At 43.3% G+C, this 18448-nt stretch overlaps 1 protein-coding gene across 1 annotated transcript; it reads left to right on the top strand.

The window, feature by feature from the left end:
* Positions 1–245: 245 nt before the first annotated feature.
* Positions 246–17209, top strand: KLF5 (KLF transcription factor 5; the record flags this gene model as incomplete). Its single annotated transcript, XM_084201387.1, has 4 exons — positions 246–467; positions 2345–3221; positions 4325–4384; positions 16619–17209. The coding sequence occupies 4 exons, from the start codon at positions 246–248 to the stop codon at positions 16795–16797; spliced, it is 1338 nt and encodes a 445-aa protein (XP_084057513.1). The 3' UTR covers positions 16798–17209.
* Positions 17210–18448: the final 1239 nt, after the last annotated feature.

Raw genomic sequence — 18448 nt, 5'->3', positions numbered from 1 at the left:
GTATAGGGGGGGCCGGGGGTGGAGTAGGGTGAAATAGAGGCGGGCGTGTGTCACCGGGTAGATACCCGCGGCCAGGTACAGGCGGAGGCAGTGACGATAGCGGAGTGGATGCGCTCTGGGCTGGTGCTCCTGGGGAGTGAGCGCACGAATAGCCACCGCCCGCCCGCCCGCCCGGAGCCGCCCGCGGGTCACTCGCCCTGCGCCGGGGCGGGCAGCCCGTCCGCGCCGCGCCCGCCGCCAGCCCCATGGCCACCAGGGTGCTGACCATGACCGCCCGCCTGGGGCCCGTGCAGCAGCCCGAGGAGCCGGTGTTCGCGCAGCTGAAGCCCGTGCTGGGGGCCCGGGAGGCAGCGATCTTCCCCGGAGAGGACCTGAAGCAGCAGCAGCCACCGCCGCCGCCGCCGCAGCAGCAGCAGCAGCACCCGGGGGGCGGCGGCACGAACCTGCCGGCGGAGGAGATGGTGCAGGTAGGCAGCGAGCAGCGCTCACAGCCGCCGGTGGGCACTCGGTGCCCGCGCAGCCCCCGGAGCCGCGCCTCGCCCCGGCCGGAGCGGCCGCTGCGGCGCGGGCGGGACTGGGTGGGGCCGGACTGCGGGGCGAGGGCGGCGGACACCGAACTGCGGGGCTGTGGCGGCAGCGGCAGAGTGTGTCTGCGTGTGTGTGTATGGGTTCGTGTGTATGTGCGGGGGAGCGGCCACGCCGCCCATCCCGCCCGTGCGGAGCGCCGCGGAGCGGGGAGCGCTCCCGTGTTCCCGCCGGCGGAGCGCGGCGAGGCGGCCGGGACCGTCCCGGGGAGGCGGGGGGAGCCGGGCTGCCCCCGCGAGTGTGTTGAAAGCTACAGCTGCTGCCTTCGCACTTGCCCGGCGGCAGAATTAGAGCGGCCGCCTGTCCTCCTCGCCCACGCAAGGAGTCATGTTCGGGGGGCGGGGGGGGAGAGCACACGACTCACTGGTAACGGGGGACTTCCCAGGACTTTGTGCCTGTCCCAGGAGGCTTTTTGGGAGCGGATCCGCAGGCAAACAGCTGGAGGAGCTAAAAGCGGGAAGGTGCCAACCGCAGCCGGGCTCCAGCCCGCGGACGGTGACCGATCCAGGGGCGGTTCCCCGCGCCCTACGAGGCACCGGCGTTGCCCGGGTCGGCGGAGAGGGAACGCCGGTGCCGGGCAGCGTTCTGTCGTGCGCTGCCTTTCGGTGATGTCTTCCCTAAGGAGTAAATAAGTCCCCGTCTTCAAAGCGAGCTGCCCTCGACTCGTAAACAAGAGCTGGAAAAAGTAGCCTGGCATGTCGGGGCAGATCCAGATCAAAGGGACGGGAAGGCGGCTGTGTTTGTTTGTGGTGTTTACCGGGGGTCTTTGAAGAAAGGTCCTAAAATCCACTTTCGGGCAGAGTTGCTGTTTGTCAGCTGCTTTCCCTTGCGGGGTGCTAAACGGGTCTGGTATGAGCACTCTCTTGACAGGGCAGGGGGGAATGTAGCATTTGCCCACTGAAGACTGCATGGTAAATGTTTTGCCGATGACTGTACACCAGTAATGTATAGGGCTCCAGCCACCCACGGATTCCCTCGCACTACTGTGCTAAGAGGGTGATTTTCCAGTAATTAAAGAGCTCTCCGAGAACCGAGGCATGGATAGGGACATGTTTATCACGCTATTAGACAATTACACACTGTGTAGATTATTAGTGGTTTAAGTGTAGTCCTGGAGACACTTTACACAAAGAATACTCTGATGTAGTCAACCCGTCTCCTTTTTATTCGATATTATTATATACTTTACACTTTGGTGTTGAATTTCTAATTAAATCCCGTTCTTCTAGGAATGAAAAATCATGGAAGTATGTTTTGTATATATATATCTATCTATATATATATAAACATTATTTGAAGTATTAGTATTCAGATAGTCAGCTGAGGATGTGGCTTTTACAGTTAGCATTTCAAAGAGAAGCGGGTGAAACAGATAGGCAGTCACCCTGCTCGAGCAGTGAATTCCAGAGCAGGAGATCTGCAGATTAGGCACAGCGCCTGTCACTTCTGCACCTCACACTGTCTTTTAGGCATAAAAGATGAAAAGTTTGTGTATGCTGAAACATCAGATCTGTCTTAATGTGTGAACGCTTTGTACTGTGACTTTATCTCCTTGTCCTTGATGATTTTGATCAGCGTGCTGATTGTAAAATCAAGCAGGTTTTCATTAGTGTGAGCCTTCAAAACTTCCTCTGTAGGTGTCTTGCGGCTGGATGAACAGTATTGCCTTTTATTTGTAAAGCCTCACATGACTTGGATGCCATCATCTTTCTTAGCTGGTAACAAACCGTGTGGATTATGGTCTGTTTTGTCTTTGTAGACGAGATGTGAAATGGAGAAATACCTGGCACCTCAGCTCCCGCCCGTCCCCGTCATCCCTGAACATAAGAAATACAGAAGAGACAGTGCCTCAGTTGTAGACCAGTTTTTCACTGACAGCGAAGGGTTGCCTTACAGCATCAACATGAACGTCTTCCTGCCCGACATCAGCCACCTGAGAACTGGCTTGTACAAATCCCAGCGACCCTGCGTAACCCACATCAAGACAGAACCGTCTTCAGTCACCATCTTCAGTCACCAGAACGAAACTCCTGCCCCTGCCCCTGCCCCCACTCAGGCCCTCCCAGAATTTACCAGCATCTTCAGCTCGCACCAAACCCCCGACGTGAACAACATTTTCATCAAGCAGGAGCTTCCTACTCCAGATGTCCATCTTTCCATCACGCCCCAGCAAGGCCAGTTGTATCAGCTCTTGAGCTCGCCGGATTTAGACATGCCCAGCGCCGCTCCTCAGGCCGCCGTGATGGACTCCCTCAGCAGTGTCTCCATGCCCTCGGCCATGGCGGGCCTCAACACGCTCTCCTCGGCCGTTCCACAGACTGCAATGAAACAGTTCCAGGGCATCCCCCCCTGTACCTACACCATGCCAAACCAATTCCTGCAGCAGCAGGCCACTTACTTCCCTCCTTCACCCCCAAGCTCAGAGCCTGGAAGTCCAGACCGACAAGCGGAGATGCTGCAGAATTTAACCCCTCCTCCATCATACGCCGCAACTATAGCTTCCAAGCTGGCGATTCACAACCCAAATCTACCAGCAACTCTGCCCATAACCCCCCAGAGCATCCAACCTGTCAGATACAACAGGAGAAGTAACCCAGATTTGGAGAAAAGACGTATCCACTACTGTGACTACCCAGGTAAGCAGTCTGTGCCAGAAAATCCCAACTCCTGCAATAAAAAAAAAAGTGTGAATAATAATGGATGAGGTAAAAGTGGTTTTCTTTAGCTGTGGTCTACACTAGGGAGAACCAAATAGTTCTTTGTCCAAGTAAAATTTGTCTTGATTGTTGTTTTGAGTAGAAGACTCTCACATTCGTTAAATAATTGGTATTTTTCATGTCATTTGTCATTCTCTTGAGCTCATTTTACCATGTTGCATAACAGAGACTCTGTAGAAAATAAAAAATAAAAATTCTGGGCTTTGCTAGTGTAGATGAGTGTCACTGTCCAGTATTCATGGTGGAGCAGAGGCTCAGTTTGTCCATTGAAGCACAGCTCTGTTTGAATTTTCTGGCACTGCGAGAGTAATTTCAGCTCCCGGTAGATCAGGCCACAGCCATTCTTCCCTGTTACAAACAGGAGATTCAACTGCCCTCATAAATCCATTAAAACCATCTCTGAAAATTGTCCGCAGATGGATTGCCTTCTGCACTGGAGGGGAAGAGGGATCTGACTGTCGAGTGTGCTTCCACGTAGGTGATCCCAGGCACAGGGCGTGCACACCCGCTGTAAGCGCAGAGGGAAATTGCTGCTGCCCCTTTGCCAGCTCTGGGTGCCATGTCACCCATTCGGTGTGCCTTACAGGAAATGCCCAGGAAAGAGTTGTGTCGAGCCCTGGGTGGCAATGACACAGAGTCTGGCTTGATCAGGCCCTCTTGGAAATTTAAAAAAGAAATAATCAAATATTCCCCCCCTGCTAAGTTGTTGACTTACATAGCAGGTGTTACTGTACATAGGTTGTAGCAGCTATTGGCCTATATACTACATTTCAAAGCAGTAAGTCAAGCAGAAACATACATGTTTTTCTCTTTTCTGTGTCAAGCAACAGATCTCTAGGAGCTTTCTATATAGAATTTTGCTTCTAAATGGCAAAAATTATGCCAAAAAGTAGTAAACTTAAATGTGTCCAGAGAGTACCCTGGCACTGAATGAGGAAGTTTAACCATAGTGTGGAGTGTTTCTGTTCTCCCTACTGAAGCCTCTTTGCTTTTTGTGTTTTTTTTTTCCTTTTTTTGTTTAGGCTGCACAAAAGTTTATACAAAGTCTTCTCACTTAAAAGCGCACCTGAGAACTCACACAGGTATGTATGCACTCGCTCTCTCGCTGTCTCCCGTCCGTCCGTCCGTGGCTGACGTGGTTTCTGACAAAGCAGGCACGCTGGGTCTGCCGGCTTCTCCCTGCTTTCCCTCGAGTGGTGTGGACAGACTGGCAGTTCAGCTACAAAATGCTTGAGGACTGGTCAGCGAGAAGTAAAATTTGTTTTGTTAATGCACTTTTGTTAAACCTCAGCGGAACTCTAAATAGCTGGCAACGAAGTAGATGGAAACTTTCCTTTTCACAATGAAGTGTAAAAAAAAAAAATCTTTTTTCTTCCCCAAATAGTGAATTAAACATAGTAAAGATGTTGTACTTTTGAAGATTTATCTGAGTAGATAGAATTTTCTGGCTTGGGCTTTCTTTCTGACCTTTTAGGATTATTTAATCTTAGAATTTTTCACAAATGCCATGAAAACTCCCAAGATACGTCCACTTACTTTGTACTTGGCATTAAGTGGGCTTTAGTATTTTTTTGAAAGTGGTTCTCCATGTTTATTTTTTTTAAAAAAGGACATAACTTCAATTTTTAAAAATTTTTCATTTTGTCGGGAAAAGACATCAAAATGAAGAAAACTAAAAGTGTCAGTGTGTCACAATTGTTTTTTTGTACCCTGATCAAACTCCGCTTGCAGCTACAGAGGCCGGCCCTGCTCCTGGACCCGGGAGGCGCGGAGCTGGGGACGGTGTTGGTTGTGTGCGTGCGGGAGCTGTGAATGTGGAGGACAGTGGCTGGGAGGTGGAACTGCCCCAGATGCTCTTTCCAAGTGTTCACCTGCTGAGGCAGGGGGGAGAAGGAGAGAGGGAGAGAGGGAAAAACACATAGCTCACCACCAGCACGCCTGAAACTGTTAAGGACATTTCTTTGCTGGGATCTTGGTACAGAGCCACTCATGTGAAATTGGTGAAAAGTACATGACTGATTTTGTAAAGAAATTAAATGAAAGGACTGTGACTCCTGTTTTCAGAAGTGAGTGTGAACCCTGGTTCTTTTATGCGTGGGTATAGAATCAGAGCAAAACACGAGTCACAGTTCAAGCAGCTGTGTTATTGAAGCGGACTGTGCCATTCAAGGAGTTGAGTTTTCACCTAAGTTTAAATCAAAACTTGTCTGGAGCTATGGTCTAACAAAATGTTTCATTATCTCTGTGGAAATAAGGACTTCTGTTCAGCAGCTATTTTAAATGGATTGTTAGATTGTTGTAAAGAAGTTGAGTATGTCCATGCTACGTGTTACTAAGGACATCTTGTTTTCAGAAATGAAATGAAAGTTACCTGTGTTGTGCAGTGAAAAATTAAAAGCAAGCGTAGAAAATTATTGTTTTGCATTAGTGACAGACTAAGCACCAACGCTGTTAAAAGTATTAATATATAATCACTTGCTAGTAGTAAGTTTAGGAAGAAAGGAATATTTACATGAGGCTGTAAATCTGAGCAGTGTCAGAGAGCAGAATCCCAGTTTAATAAATAATCTGTAAATTTAAGTGTACTATTTCCACTTGCGCACTTCAGCCAGGAACTAAATACCGGTTTTAAATATCTTGATTGCTATTATAAAATAACTAGGAAGAGAGATAAAAGGAAAGCTTCAGTCTAAACATTAACACTACATAGTCAGCATTTGAAATGAATGCTTTTCCTTTTTTTGATAAATTTCTGTCTCTTTCTGTGCCTTGAGTGGTAATGACTTCAGGGTTTACAAAGTTAATTCTTGTATGCATAGAAATACATACCTCGTGGCTAGCATATGTTGCTTAGGGTCACTAATGTTTATTGTTGCCTTCACTTTTTTACCTAGAAATGTGGATAAAATGTGCAAAGGTCAGAGGAGCTGATGTATTCATGGAAACAAGAATGTTGTTTTAGATAAAAATCTAGTGAACTTAAGCAGGTCTCTAATACAAAGGGTCTTCTGGGGAGGTGAATGAAGGGATAAACTGTCTAAAGCGTGCATTACATGCAAGAATGTGAGTCCGTATCCTGTTACCTGCAGTATTTCAGAGTTTGGATTAGTTTAACTCTCCTGAATATTCACTTCATACTTGAAGAATTCCAGCAGTGATTCTGATCTCTGCCTTAACATACGATTGAAGTGTAGTTCAGGAGCCAGATCTCTGACTTAATGTTTGATCGATTAAGGAATGCTAAAGTAAAGGGGTGCAAACTCGGGGAAATCTGTGAAGCTGCTCAGCCTTCCCCAAGACTGCAAGGGAATCTTGCTGTTGATCTCCGCAGGGATCGATGCCGAGGGCTAAATTAGGGGATGTGCCTCTGTGTATCCCATCCCCCCAGAACTGTGAATTCATACAGCACTAATAAGTTTTGATTTCTCAGTTTTAAAACATTTTTAAAGGACTTTATGAGGCTTTTGCCTTCAAAGTCTACAGCAAATGTCACGTAAGCCGTTTTAATAAAGTTGTGTGTGATATTCTTTCAAATCCCTTCAGGGATAGCAGACCTGTTTATCTGGCTAAACCCGTTCTTTAGTAATCATGGACCACTGAAGTTGTTCTCTCCTTATTCTTAGTTTCTTAACAATACCTTTTAAAATTGGCTGCAGTCTCTCTCTCATCCCAACCAGTCCCCTCCCTTCTCAGCAATCTGTCATCTTAAAATAAAAGAGCCTGCAGCAAAGTTTGTCTGCCATTAAAAGTCAAGACAGACCTCAAGGTTTTCCTTTTGTATTGGAAAATCTTAGCCTTTTCACAGTATTTGTTTAGCAGCCTTTCTCTTCTGAAAGGCTTTCCCTGGGTTTAGTAGATAATCTTTGAGAAACCTAAGAGAAATGTTAATTTTGATAGATGGAATGTAGGCTGTAGTATATTTTTTTCTTAGTTCAGATATGAACATACTGTCAGATTTTATAAATTACATCTAAAAAAAAAACAAACTATAGGGAATGGGCAAAAGGAAAACCCCCTATCTTTTTCTTCTCAGGTGTTCCCAAGCTGTTTACCTTACACCAGGTCAGGTGGTATAAAGTGATATAGTTATGCTGATTTAGTGTAGTTACACTGGACTCTTGCTGTTGATCAGGAGCCCAATATTCCTGCTAAGAGCTGAGATTGGGTTATGTATTTGTAATGGTTGCTGAAGCAGGCACACGTTTTACTTTCCCAACATAATGCTTTACCATTTGTTCACAATGAAATAAATTTTAGTTGGTAAACTGGCAACCCCAAAACAGAAGATGAACAAAGGTTCAGGTGTTGAAAAGATACAGAACATTGTTCATTCATTTCCATGCAGTTCTGGAGCAGATGTGTGGTACATTTTAATACCTTAAAACACTTCAATATGATACCTGAATTTGATGTTTGTTACTTCTGAAAGAGGTAAAATGGTACTCAGTATTTTAAAGTACCTATTAGAACATCTTTCAAAGCAGGTGGAATTTTTGAACTTTTGAAGCAGATAGTTTCTTTTAAAATAACGTTGCCTGTTCGTCGCGGAACAAGTTTTGCTTTGTACCCAGCATTGTGCAACTGCAGTATCTAATGTGTGAGGGGGTTGTGCATTTATCACAGGCTGTTCAGCAGCAAAGCCACCTGAAAGCTCTGCATAGCAGCTGTGTGTCCACACTGAAACGTGTGCCGAATCTCTGGGAAAAGCAGTTACTTGCGTATTGCAGATAAACTTCATCCAGTTCTTCTGATATCCAAGTATATACACATCTATATCACACAATCATTTAGAAACAGCGGTCCTATAACGTATCCTTTTAGATTTTTTTATATGTCTGACATTGGGATTGTGGATGTTGACTGCTGGCTGTGCAGGCACCTGCAATACCATGCCTCTGTGCTACCTGTAGTGCTGCAGAACAGCTGGCTGCAGGGTCAGTGGGGAGGTTAATTATTTCTGTGAGCAGCTGCACACTTCAGAATTGTGTATGTTTTTAAGAGGAAAATCTGTGATTGTTTTGAACACATCAAGGCACACGCATTGAGGACATTTTCCAGCTGCACACTGGTTTTCCGTATACAGAGTCTTTGTACAGGCATGTTCTCTGGTCACATGGTGGGCTTGCCATTAATAGTTTCTAGCATTAACTGCAGAACTATTTCATCTCTATCTATAGATCTAGCTTGTATTTGGTGATGGGAAGTGGAAGCCGAGATAACTCGAGAGAAATGGCATTTCCCTAATGAGATGCACTCAAAATACTTCCACTGTCCCTGGTTATTTCAAATGTTTATATAGGCATGGAACAGCTGCTGACTTGTGCGGTTTGTCAAGGTGTTAAACGTTTTATTTTATTTTAGATCTCTGCCTCAATAGATCCAGAATTAGACCGATGGTGCATCAGAGTTAGAACCAGTTGTAAGCAGTAGACTTCAGCAGTCTCTGGGGCTTGGCACTCTCAGTTCACCATACCTGTGTAGGGACACTTGTTCAGGGTGGTGTCATTTGGACAGGAATTCAGGAAGGGAAGCCTGGTTCGGAAGGGAAGACAAGTGGTAGTTGGGCTTCTGCTGGAAGAAAAGCACAAATGAACTCAAATCATACTGAGACTTTGGTGAGGGATTTTGCTCATGGTGTGCAAATGAGGAATGGAGGCCCCAAAAGACTCTGCCTTGCTCATGGCTGCAGCCATAGCAAACCTTATCCAGAAATCGTGAAAACAGCAATTCAGTAATACTTCTGTGCAGATCCAGTTTCTTTGACCTGTTAAATGGGTGAGTTGCATAGATTACACTTTAAGGAGCTGTCAGTAAATGCCATCATTGATAGAGACCATAAGGAAAAGTGGAAGAGAGTTAAAGAAAACTGTTGACAAAGTGCATTAAAGTGCAGTGTTGCTAGACACTGCTGAAGGGTATGTTAGTATCTTTTATTTATGAATTCTGCTAAATCCATTAGTTGCCTGTGTGAGAAATGGAAGTACATTATTTTCCTGTGCAAACCACAGTTTAAGGGAAAATAATGCATTTTTTTCAAACACTTCATGAATGATCGCAGGCCTTGGGAATAATTGATCTGGTTCTTTATCTGCAGTCATAAGCAGAATGGGAAGTGTTTGAATGTGTTGCTCAAAAGAGGTTGAAATGTTAGCAGCATAAACCTAAATTTTATTTAAACGTTACTGATCATTCTCACTGGTATCCACCATAAAACTTCTATGAAGCAGGAATTAAATTCCGAGGTGTCAGGTGAGGGTATTCTAGTTAGATTTTAGATACTGAAAAGAAAAGCCTAATATTTTCTTTTTGATTAAAAGCCTAGAAAGTCCCTCTAAGCATGACAGCTTAAAAAAACTGTTGTTTCTGTCAATTGCTCCCTGAGAGGATTAAACTTCAGTTCCAGGATATTTGATTCTTGATAAGGAAACTGTTGACCTAAGAGACCAGCTTTAAATATAGTTCAGTTTGAGACCGCCCTACATAGGCTAATAGTTCCAAGATTCACAGCAATTGCCAGTGATTAAAACTTTCCATTATTTGATCAGACATTCCTTATTGTAATTAATTTCTGAGGCTTGACTGGGACAACTGACTCCTGGTTCCAGCCAGGGTAGTGTGTTGCTTGTTGTTTGTTAGATGACCTGCACCTCCCATTGGTGAAAGATTAGAAACATTTAAGTAATGTCCTAGTTTAGTCTGAGTATCTTGGTAGCAGCATTCCTGTCCTGTCAGGCTGCATTATTTATATTCAGAGATCTCTTAACAACTCTGATTAAGGACATATTAAAACCTTTGATTTTGGCGAGTGTACAGTGCTTTGCTTTGAGTAAAAATACCTTTAATGTAATGCCTTTTTTTTTTTTCCTTTTGGTCTATGTGTGCATACAGTAGATGGAAATCTGGAAGTTTAGAGTGCATTTAATAAATTCCATTTTAAGAGCACCTCTTATCTGACTGTACAAAAGCCAGTGTTATTGGTGAGAGAGCTAAAGAGCAGTTCTTGTAGCACAGGCATAGGTGTGGAAATGTGTTCTTCAGCACAGGATGTGTAGACACAGCCGTGCACCCCAAATGGCTTGGATTTCTTATAAACCTACTTAAAAAAATTCCTTTCCTCTGTGTTTGCATATCTCCTTCAAGAGAGACCACCTCTGTTAAGACAGAATGTTATAACAGAAAGAAAATAAACCATTGCACAGGGCAGTCAAGATTCCCCACTAATCCTTGAACAGCATAAGACAACACTTAGCAAAATAAGTGTGCTTCTAGCGCTGGTGGGAGTGCTGAGAAGGTAATGCCTTCTGCACCTCTGTAGTCAGACAGTGAATTCCTTTGGCTGTCCTCTTTGATCACCAGTGAGTTATCTTTTATTCCTGTTCATGCTTCATTTATCAGTGGCCGGACTTTGTGCCGTGCTCAAAGCTCTCTGTTACAAAATTCCTTAAAATGCTGTTTCATGGTGCAGTAGTTTAACAGTACCCCTTTAGCTGCTGGTATAGCAGGCACAGCCCTCATTGCATTTAGGATGTGCAGCATATGTTGCTCATTCATACCATTTGTGGATGGACGTTTCAAGGACTGCGTTTGTTTTGTCACGCACAGAATAAGCTGGATGTACCTGGCTTGCTGTCAGTTCTCTCATCCATCTCCATCTTGGACAACTGAGAATTTCAGTGCACTAAAGATCTTTTAAACACCTGAGGGATTACTTATTTTGAAAACCCAGCTTTTTGTTCTTTCTCAAAAAAAAACAAACCCAAAACCAAACCTAGAAGCTGCTTTTAATGATGACTACAGCACTTAGCACTTAGTCAATAAGAGAAAGAAGATCTGATTTTAGGTAAATGTTGGAAGCAAAAAACTTCTGAATGCTTGCAGACATACGCCCCAGTAACCCGGTCAGAGTTTAAAACTTTGGTGCTGTTAGCTAGGGAAACACTACTTCAAGCAAACTAAAACAGAAAAAACGTTTCGTTTGTTCTTATTTTTTCTAAAATTTGAGGCTATAGCATTTCAGGAAATAAGGACAACTGATGTTAACATGTGAAAAATTTGAAAACAAATGCACCAGAAATCTTTGACACAACATAAATCTGTCTAATAAAAAGGTTGTGCACGTAACTGGTGCAGTTTTGGTACAGAAACTTCTGCTTTGCCACAATTTTATCACACCTACCTAAATATTTTTTAAGGCCAACCACTTGCTGCTAGAAATAGTTCCATAATAAGCACAAGTAATATTAAAATAATTGCAAGACTGGATTTTGGGGGTGGGGGGGTGGCTGTCTTTATACTTTTATACCCTTATGAGCTGTAATCAGGTGTTGTGATTTAGGAGTCTCTGAAAAGTGTACTATTTGTTATTCCTTAAAGAAGCTCCAAACTCGCGCTCTGACAGAAATTTCTGATAGGAAGCAAGTGGAGTTGCAGGCATTGGCTGGTGTAATGTCTGTATTTGGATTTCTGCATGCCAATAGAGTTACCTAACTATAGGTTTGAAAATCCAGCCCTTGCTGTTTACAACTTTTTTTTTAAAGAAAGCCATCCTGGCAGTGAATTGCAGAAATAAAGTCATACAACTCTTTGGTGAAATAAGGAAGCTTATTTTCTTGTTAATGGGGAGATTCATCAATAACAGAGTCTGTCAGTGACTTGTTTTTTCCAAACAATTTTAAACAGAAACGTTCTTGAGCAGAGACTGCGTGTTGAAGATAGAGGGTGTCTTCAAAATGACCGTCTCTCTTCCCCTCCCCCCCCCCACGGGTGGCACTGTGCCTCTCCCGAATGGAGCATGGCCACGGGGGTCTGCCAGCGGCTGGAATTAAATGTTAGGAAAGCCATTGGTGCGTTTTGACACAACTGAATCAGAAGATAAATTAAAGGGAGAAGAGGCGTGTGTGTACTTCGCTGGTCCAGACCACTCTCCTGTGGTATTGATAAGAAACCCAAACCATGGGATCTGCTGGGGGAGATTTTATCTGTTGAAGTGACTGGCTGGTATAGGACATTATATGTGAACATCTCAATGCCTTTTTGACCTCCTTGTAATCTCACAGCATTATCAATATTTTTTTTTTTTTAACAAGTAGACACTTTGGAAGCAAAATAGTCTCCTTTCAGGTTAAACTCCCTTATCTCTTGCTGCGTGCTTTCTTTAAAAGACCTTCCAATCTAAACATTAGGGCTTAAAATTTCTGTGCTCAAATACAAGTCTCATTCTCGTGCTCCACAAATGCATTTTTTTTTAACTGGAGAATGGATACATATTAAGAGCTCAAGAACTTAAAAATATATTTTGTGATGTATAAGCCTAGCAAAATATTTTAAACCATCGATTCTGGAAGGAGGTTGTGCAGAAATCCAATTAAACTTATGAAATCCCTATCCTGTTGAAGTATAATTTAAAGGAAAGCAGTTCTGTTTCCCAGAAGTGCTGTGTATAATATTTCTGGCTTGGGAAGAAAGGGTTGGAGTGTGCTATTTGGCTGGAAATCGGTACCAGCTTCCTCCATGGTGTTTTAGTTGAACAGTGTTGACATTCTAACAAATCCCGTGGAAGCTCCCCTGAAGTGGAGGAGTTAGCTGTTTTCTTGCTTTTACAGTGAAATATCTGTTTGATACCATGATCGTGTTCCAGTAACTGAGCTGTACTGCCCTCTTGTTTGATGACCAGTGGCATTCTTGGTTTAACACCCTATAGAAGCCCTAAATTGCTGGAGGAAAACCAAATACTTCTGAAACTTTACAGCTACTGTATTTCGCACAATCATTAAAGTAAACAAATCTTACATTACTATGTAGCCAACGAAAACAGTGGATAAAGAGTTCAGTGTCCCTTGTTATGTATACCTGATTTTTTTAAAAGTAAGTCTTCAACTTCAGAAAAAATATGTGAGACTCTTTTCCCCTTGCTTGCAGGAACTGAATCCAAATTCTTATTTCTGCTAAATGACAAAAAGCATGTGTATAGGTTGAGAGAGAGAAAACACTACCAGCTAGTTGTTCTTCTGCTTGCTCTAAAGGAGTGAAAATTAATCTCTTCTTTTTACCCGCCTTCCTCATTGCCCAAAAGGAAAGCATTTGAAATTGATTCAGTTCTTAAATAAAACTTTCCAACGGAAACTAGCATTACAAACATAGATATTCAGTATTTTACCCCTAGGATTTATTCAAAATAATCTGGGCCTCTACACTGGCACTAAAAATATATTTTCCAGTTCTCACTGTTGGCCAAAGCAGGGGTTAAAAGCAGCGTTCTGGCTTTAATTTCCAGTACATAAAAGTAACACTATTAAAACAATCTGAGTAAGGCACCAGTTTGTTCCTGTGCTCATCCCCTGAGCAGCGCTTGGTTTAGCTCAGGTCTGCAGCAGTCTGCCAGCAAGGAGGAGTGGTGCTGTTCTGCATGGCACTGCCTGAGCTTTTCCCCGGAGCAACGCTGTTGTCCGGGATGATTCGTGGCTGTGGCAGGCAGTGGTGTGACCGTGACAGTGTGGTGAGCTGCTAAACAGCGTCTCTACAAAGTTGAGTGCCCTGGAGTTTGATGGGGTCCTGGCATGGGACTCAGCATTGCCTGGGAGGCTGTGGCACCCAGCGGGGCGCAGGGATCGCTGCTGCCCAGACTGCCGGCACGCCGGCACTTCCTCTGCCAGGAGCCTTCGCAGCACCTGCTAACACTGCTCGCCTGTTAGGAAGGGTTTTAACAGGGGACAGCTTTTTTTGTTGCTGTTTGGACTCTGACAGGGTCAGGTGTCACCTACACAGGACAACTTTTACAGTGCAGCATAGTCCGGCGCTCGGTGAAAGTTGCGTGTATTTCATACCTCCTCAGTGCCAGACTTGGAAACAGATCCTAATCTCCGGCTCCCCATTCCGGTCTAGTCTGGATATTCCTGGGCTTTTGTTAACTACTGCTGTTTCCTGCCCTCTTTGCCTTCTCTGCCATTCCTTGTATAATCCTGCAAAACACAAGAAGAAGCATTTGGAGTAGATGGAGGCCTGGCTGTATGTGCTCTCCCTGGACTGTGAGGGTGTCAGGCTCACAGCACTGTGAGTTCAGCGTCAAGTATAATGTGGCAGCCTTGAGTGAAAACTTTTAAAGAAGAATTGAAAGGAAACATGGAGAAAAGGAGAAAGAAAGGAGGAGAAGAAATAAATACACTGTCTCTAAATTCAGACATTTCAAATACAGGAGTAATACTTCTGTGTGACCTCTGCATGTGCACATGTGCTTTAACACAGAGTGTTCAAAGATCATCTCCCTGGTTCTGTGCCTTTAGATCAGCAGCACAGGCTTTTACAGCCTCCATTGGTAACCCAATTAAAATACATTGAGGATCATCTGTGTAGTGCAAAAGATCCCTCACTGAATAGGGACCTTTTCTGTCGTTCTACTGTGAAATTCAGATGTGTTCTCAGCTGGATTCATTGGGGTTAGAAAAGCTTTACGTACTGTGTTTGTATGGAATTTGTATTTTAGCCTGCGGTATTGTTGCATGGAGCAAAAAAGAACCCTATATGATAGATCATTCCCGTCTTCGATCAGCATCAGAATTTACTCTGAGTAAATTCAGCTGTGACAGAAATCTGTGATGATTTCTGCTCTGATTTGTGATCCACCAAATAATTACAAACTCTGTGAGAGCTGATGTCGGGCTCTTGGCTTTCGTAAGAAATGTTATGTTTCCACCATGACTTCAATAAATCCCAGTTGCTGTTGATGCAAATAGATTGTTGGGTGGGTGGGTGGTTAGTTTTTCTTGCAAAGGTCTAGTTCTGGTTGTGACAACACCTGCCAGTACAAAGTCGCATCCCCATTATGAGCAATGGGCTAGTTCTGCACTCAGTAGTAGCTCAGAGAAAGCAGTAGAAACTCCCAGACAAAAGCAGTTTCATAATTTCATCTGCATGATAAATAAGTGCCTTTGAAGTAATGTTTTGGAGCTTTTCAGGTGGTATTACCTGCGTAACTGATGCAGAATAAGCTCTCTGATTGCAGGATACTGGCCCCTCTCTTTCTTCCATGTGCGTGTGTGGTAGTGGAACAGGGAAAAGTCAGAGGCACTTCACTCTGCAGTAGGATTGAGCTGTCAGTGCAAAGGTTTGTGACCAGTCGGGATGTAGAAGATCTGTAAAATGGATTAAAAATAACTGTTTGAAAAGCTCAGTTTCGGTCAGTTTCTATTCCAAATGGAGCTACTGCCAAGTGCTTTGATACGCTCGGTTTTCTTTATCTTCTTGACAAATGGGTCAAATTAATACAAAATAATATAGATAGCAATTCACTCTCCCAGCTGCAAGGTGTTTTTGTCAAACAACATCAAACATTAACCTCTTTATTTATATGAAGAACATTAACCTCTTTATTTATATGAAGCTTGCTTGTGTGGTGACATCATGCCCACACAAGCTCCTAGGCAGGTGTACACACACGTGTAAAATTCTGGTTCCACACAGAAGCCATCATGGCTTTGTGACTACATATTTCTCCCATCTCAACAAACACCTGCAAAGTGTAAGCATGCTTAAAATACTGTGTTTCTAGTTCTAAAATGCATGAACATGAACATTTCAGGTGCCTGGGCTGGTTGCTGCTGTAACACAGCAAGTTTTGAGATGCCGTGTTCCTCCTGCGTCAGTATAGACTGCTGAAGATAGCAAGGACTTGCCATCTTAAAATATGGCTATCTAAGCACCTGATTAAAGACATTTTATTCTGAAAATGGTGCTTTGAACTTGGAGGTGCTTTCTCCTATTTATAGCTAGCCCCAGGCAGGATACCACAAGTTTTTATTGCTTGTGACATTTTAGGAAATACTATCCCCGTTGTGTTTGTAGCACACTGTGCCCCTTTCTTCACACGTCAGAAGCTCTTGAACAGATCTGCACATTGCAAAGAATCCTTATAGAAGTCTTCTCTCCCATTTCAGACCTCTTAAAAAAGCAGTGTATAACTTGCCCATTTTTGAAAGGTACAAATAGTCTTGATTGTCACATGAGACTGCTTTTTTTTTTTTCCCCTATTCCCTCCCGTACGGTGGTGAGTGTAAAGGAGCAGGTTTTGGTCTCATGCAGGCTTTTTAACTCTGCATTTCTGTTCAGTAGCTCTCTCCAATTTGCATGGTTGAAAGTTTGGTATTAAATCCCATTTCCAAGAGCTGAAAAACCAAAGGGGCTGTTAGTTTGGGGCCCGATGAATAGAGCTGTGGATAATGAGGATATGTAATGGAAGAGCCCTGCCGTTCAGTGCAGACTGGTGTCAGTTTTCTGCTGAGGAGTGGCAGCTGACGGTGTCGTTTCTGCGTGCTCTGTTCCAGGTGAGAAGCCCTACAAGTGCACGTGGGAAGGCTGCGACTGGAGGTTCGCGCGCTCCGACGAGCTGACGCGCCACTACAGGAAGCACACGGGGGCAAAGCCCTTCCAGTGCGCCGTCTGCAACCGCAGCTTCTCCCGCTCCGATCACCTGGCGCTCCACATGAAGCGGCATCAGAACTAGGAGCTGGACTGGTCGCGCAGGCTGCTCTGTATCTATGCAATTTCCTATTGACTCTCGACGTACAACTGAAATTAGTTGAATTTTTGAGCGTGTCCGCTTAAAAGAGATCTCAAAAGGAACTGGAAATGTATATTTTGTATATTTATGCTGAAAAAGGGAAGACACTGTATCGCAATTACCGGAGTGTTCAGTCGTTTGTTTGCTTTCATGATGTATATGGCTTTAGTCAGCAGGTTTCATCTCTTTACAAGTATTATATCTCAACACATTGCAGCTTTATACTTCTTTTTTCCTCTTGCAGTGTTTTGACCAAAGCACTGTCATTATTGTGACAATGTTTAGTAAACAAATTAACGAGAGGATGCAGATGAATGCACACAGTGGAAAAGCCATGAACTGTAATCTGTCAGGTTTTTACTGGACATACTTAAGTACATGTGGGGGTTTTTTTTAATGTTAAGCCATTCTGTGGATATAAAACACATAGAAAATTCATAAACAGCCATAGAACAAAGCATTTTGTTCTGTGTGTTGCATGTTTGCTATGACAAAGATTTTGTAAATATGCAAATCAGCTTTTTAGGTTTAATACAAAAGTTTTCTAAGAAACATCTGAAAAAAGCAGTTGTTTTACATTTGATAACTTGGCACATTTATAAAAAAAAGTTACTTAAATACCTCTCAAAATAGTACCAATTTAGTCAGATGTTTTGTACCTGTTAACTCAATGGTGTGCACTGAATATTCAAAGCAGGAGTTTGTTTTCAAATTGCATAAAAGGGCAAAACATAGAGAGTGAACTGTAAAGTCAATGTTGGAAGCTGAAATAGCGGGGATAGTCAAAATGAACACAGAATGTTAAACCTCTTACCATAAGCTAAACTTAGTATCACTTTAAAAAGAAGGATTTAGGATGCAGTTTTCATACATAGACATATTAAGCTGGTTCAGCACCAGTATGATCTAGTTTCTTGTGGATATTGGATGTAATTTACTAGAAGGTAAAGGATACAGTGATTTTTTTTTAAATCACAGTGCAGTTTAGTTAATCCACTGTTCAGATTGACACACGCAGGGAAAAATTTATTGCTAACAGAAGTAACTCCACGGAAGTCAATGAAATGGTGCCCTTTTATGCTAACAATGACTTTAATCCACCGTGCTCAGCCATGAAATCATAGATGGAGGGCCAAAGATGAGGTTAGACCAGGTAGGATTTGGCCAGACAACAGGAGAAAACCAAACCTAAGAAGTGTCTGAACTTCACAAGCCGTAATGTTAAGCTGTCAACCAAAGGCTAGAATAGACAATCAAAATACCAAAAAAAAGGGTCTTGCAGGAAAACCTAGCTTTGTTAAAACTGTTGTTTGTCTTTATTTATTTGTGGTATATGATAGACTCTTTTTTTTTTAAGACAATTTTACGTATACTTGATAAATTATAGTTTTGTTTGTTATAGTTAGAAATGTTGCTCTCAATGTAAATAGTTGACAAACGATGTAAATAATTTTGTAAGGCTTCAAATGTTTATACGTGGAAACATGCAGAAATTGGTTGCTGTTTTGCTTCTTTTGCCTCCCCCCTACCTTATTTTTGTATTGTGGTATTTCCTATGCAAATGATGGAGCAAACAGCTGTATAGTTGTAGAAT

Source organism: Fringilla coelebs, assembly GCF_963513975.1.
Source record: "Fringilla coelebs genome assembly, chromosome: 2".
NCBI classification, from domain to species: Eukaryota; Metazoa; Chordata; class Aves; order Passeriformes; family Fringillidae; genus Fringilla; species Fringilla coelebs.
Note: the sequence above shows the minus strand (reverse complement) of the source record. Positions and strands in the feature narration are given on the sequence as shown.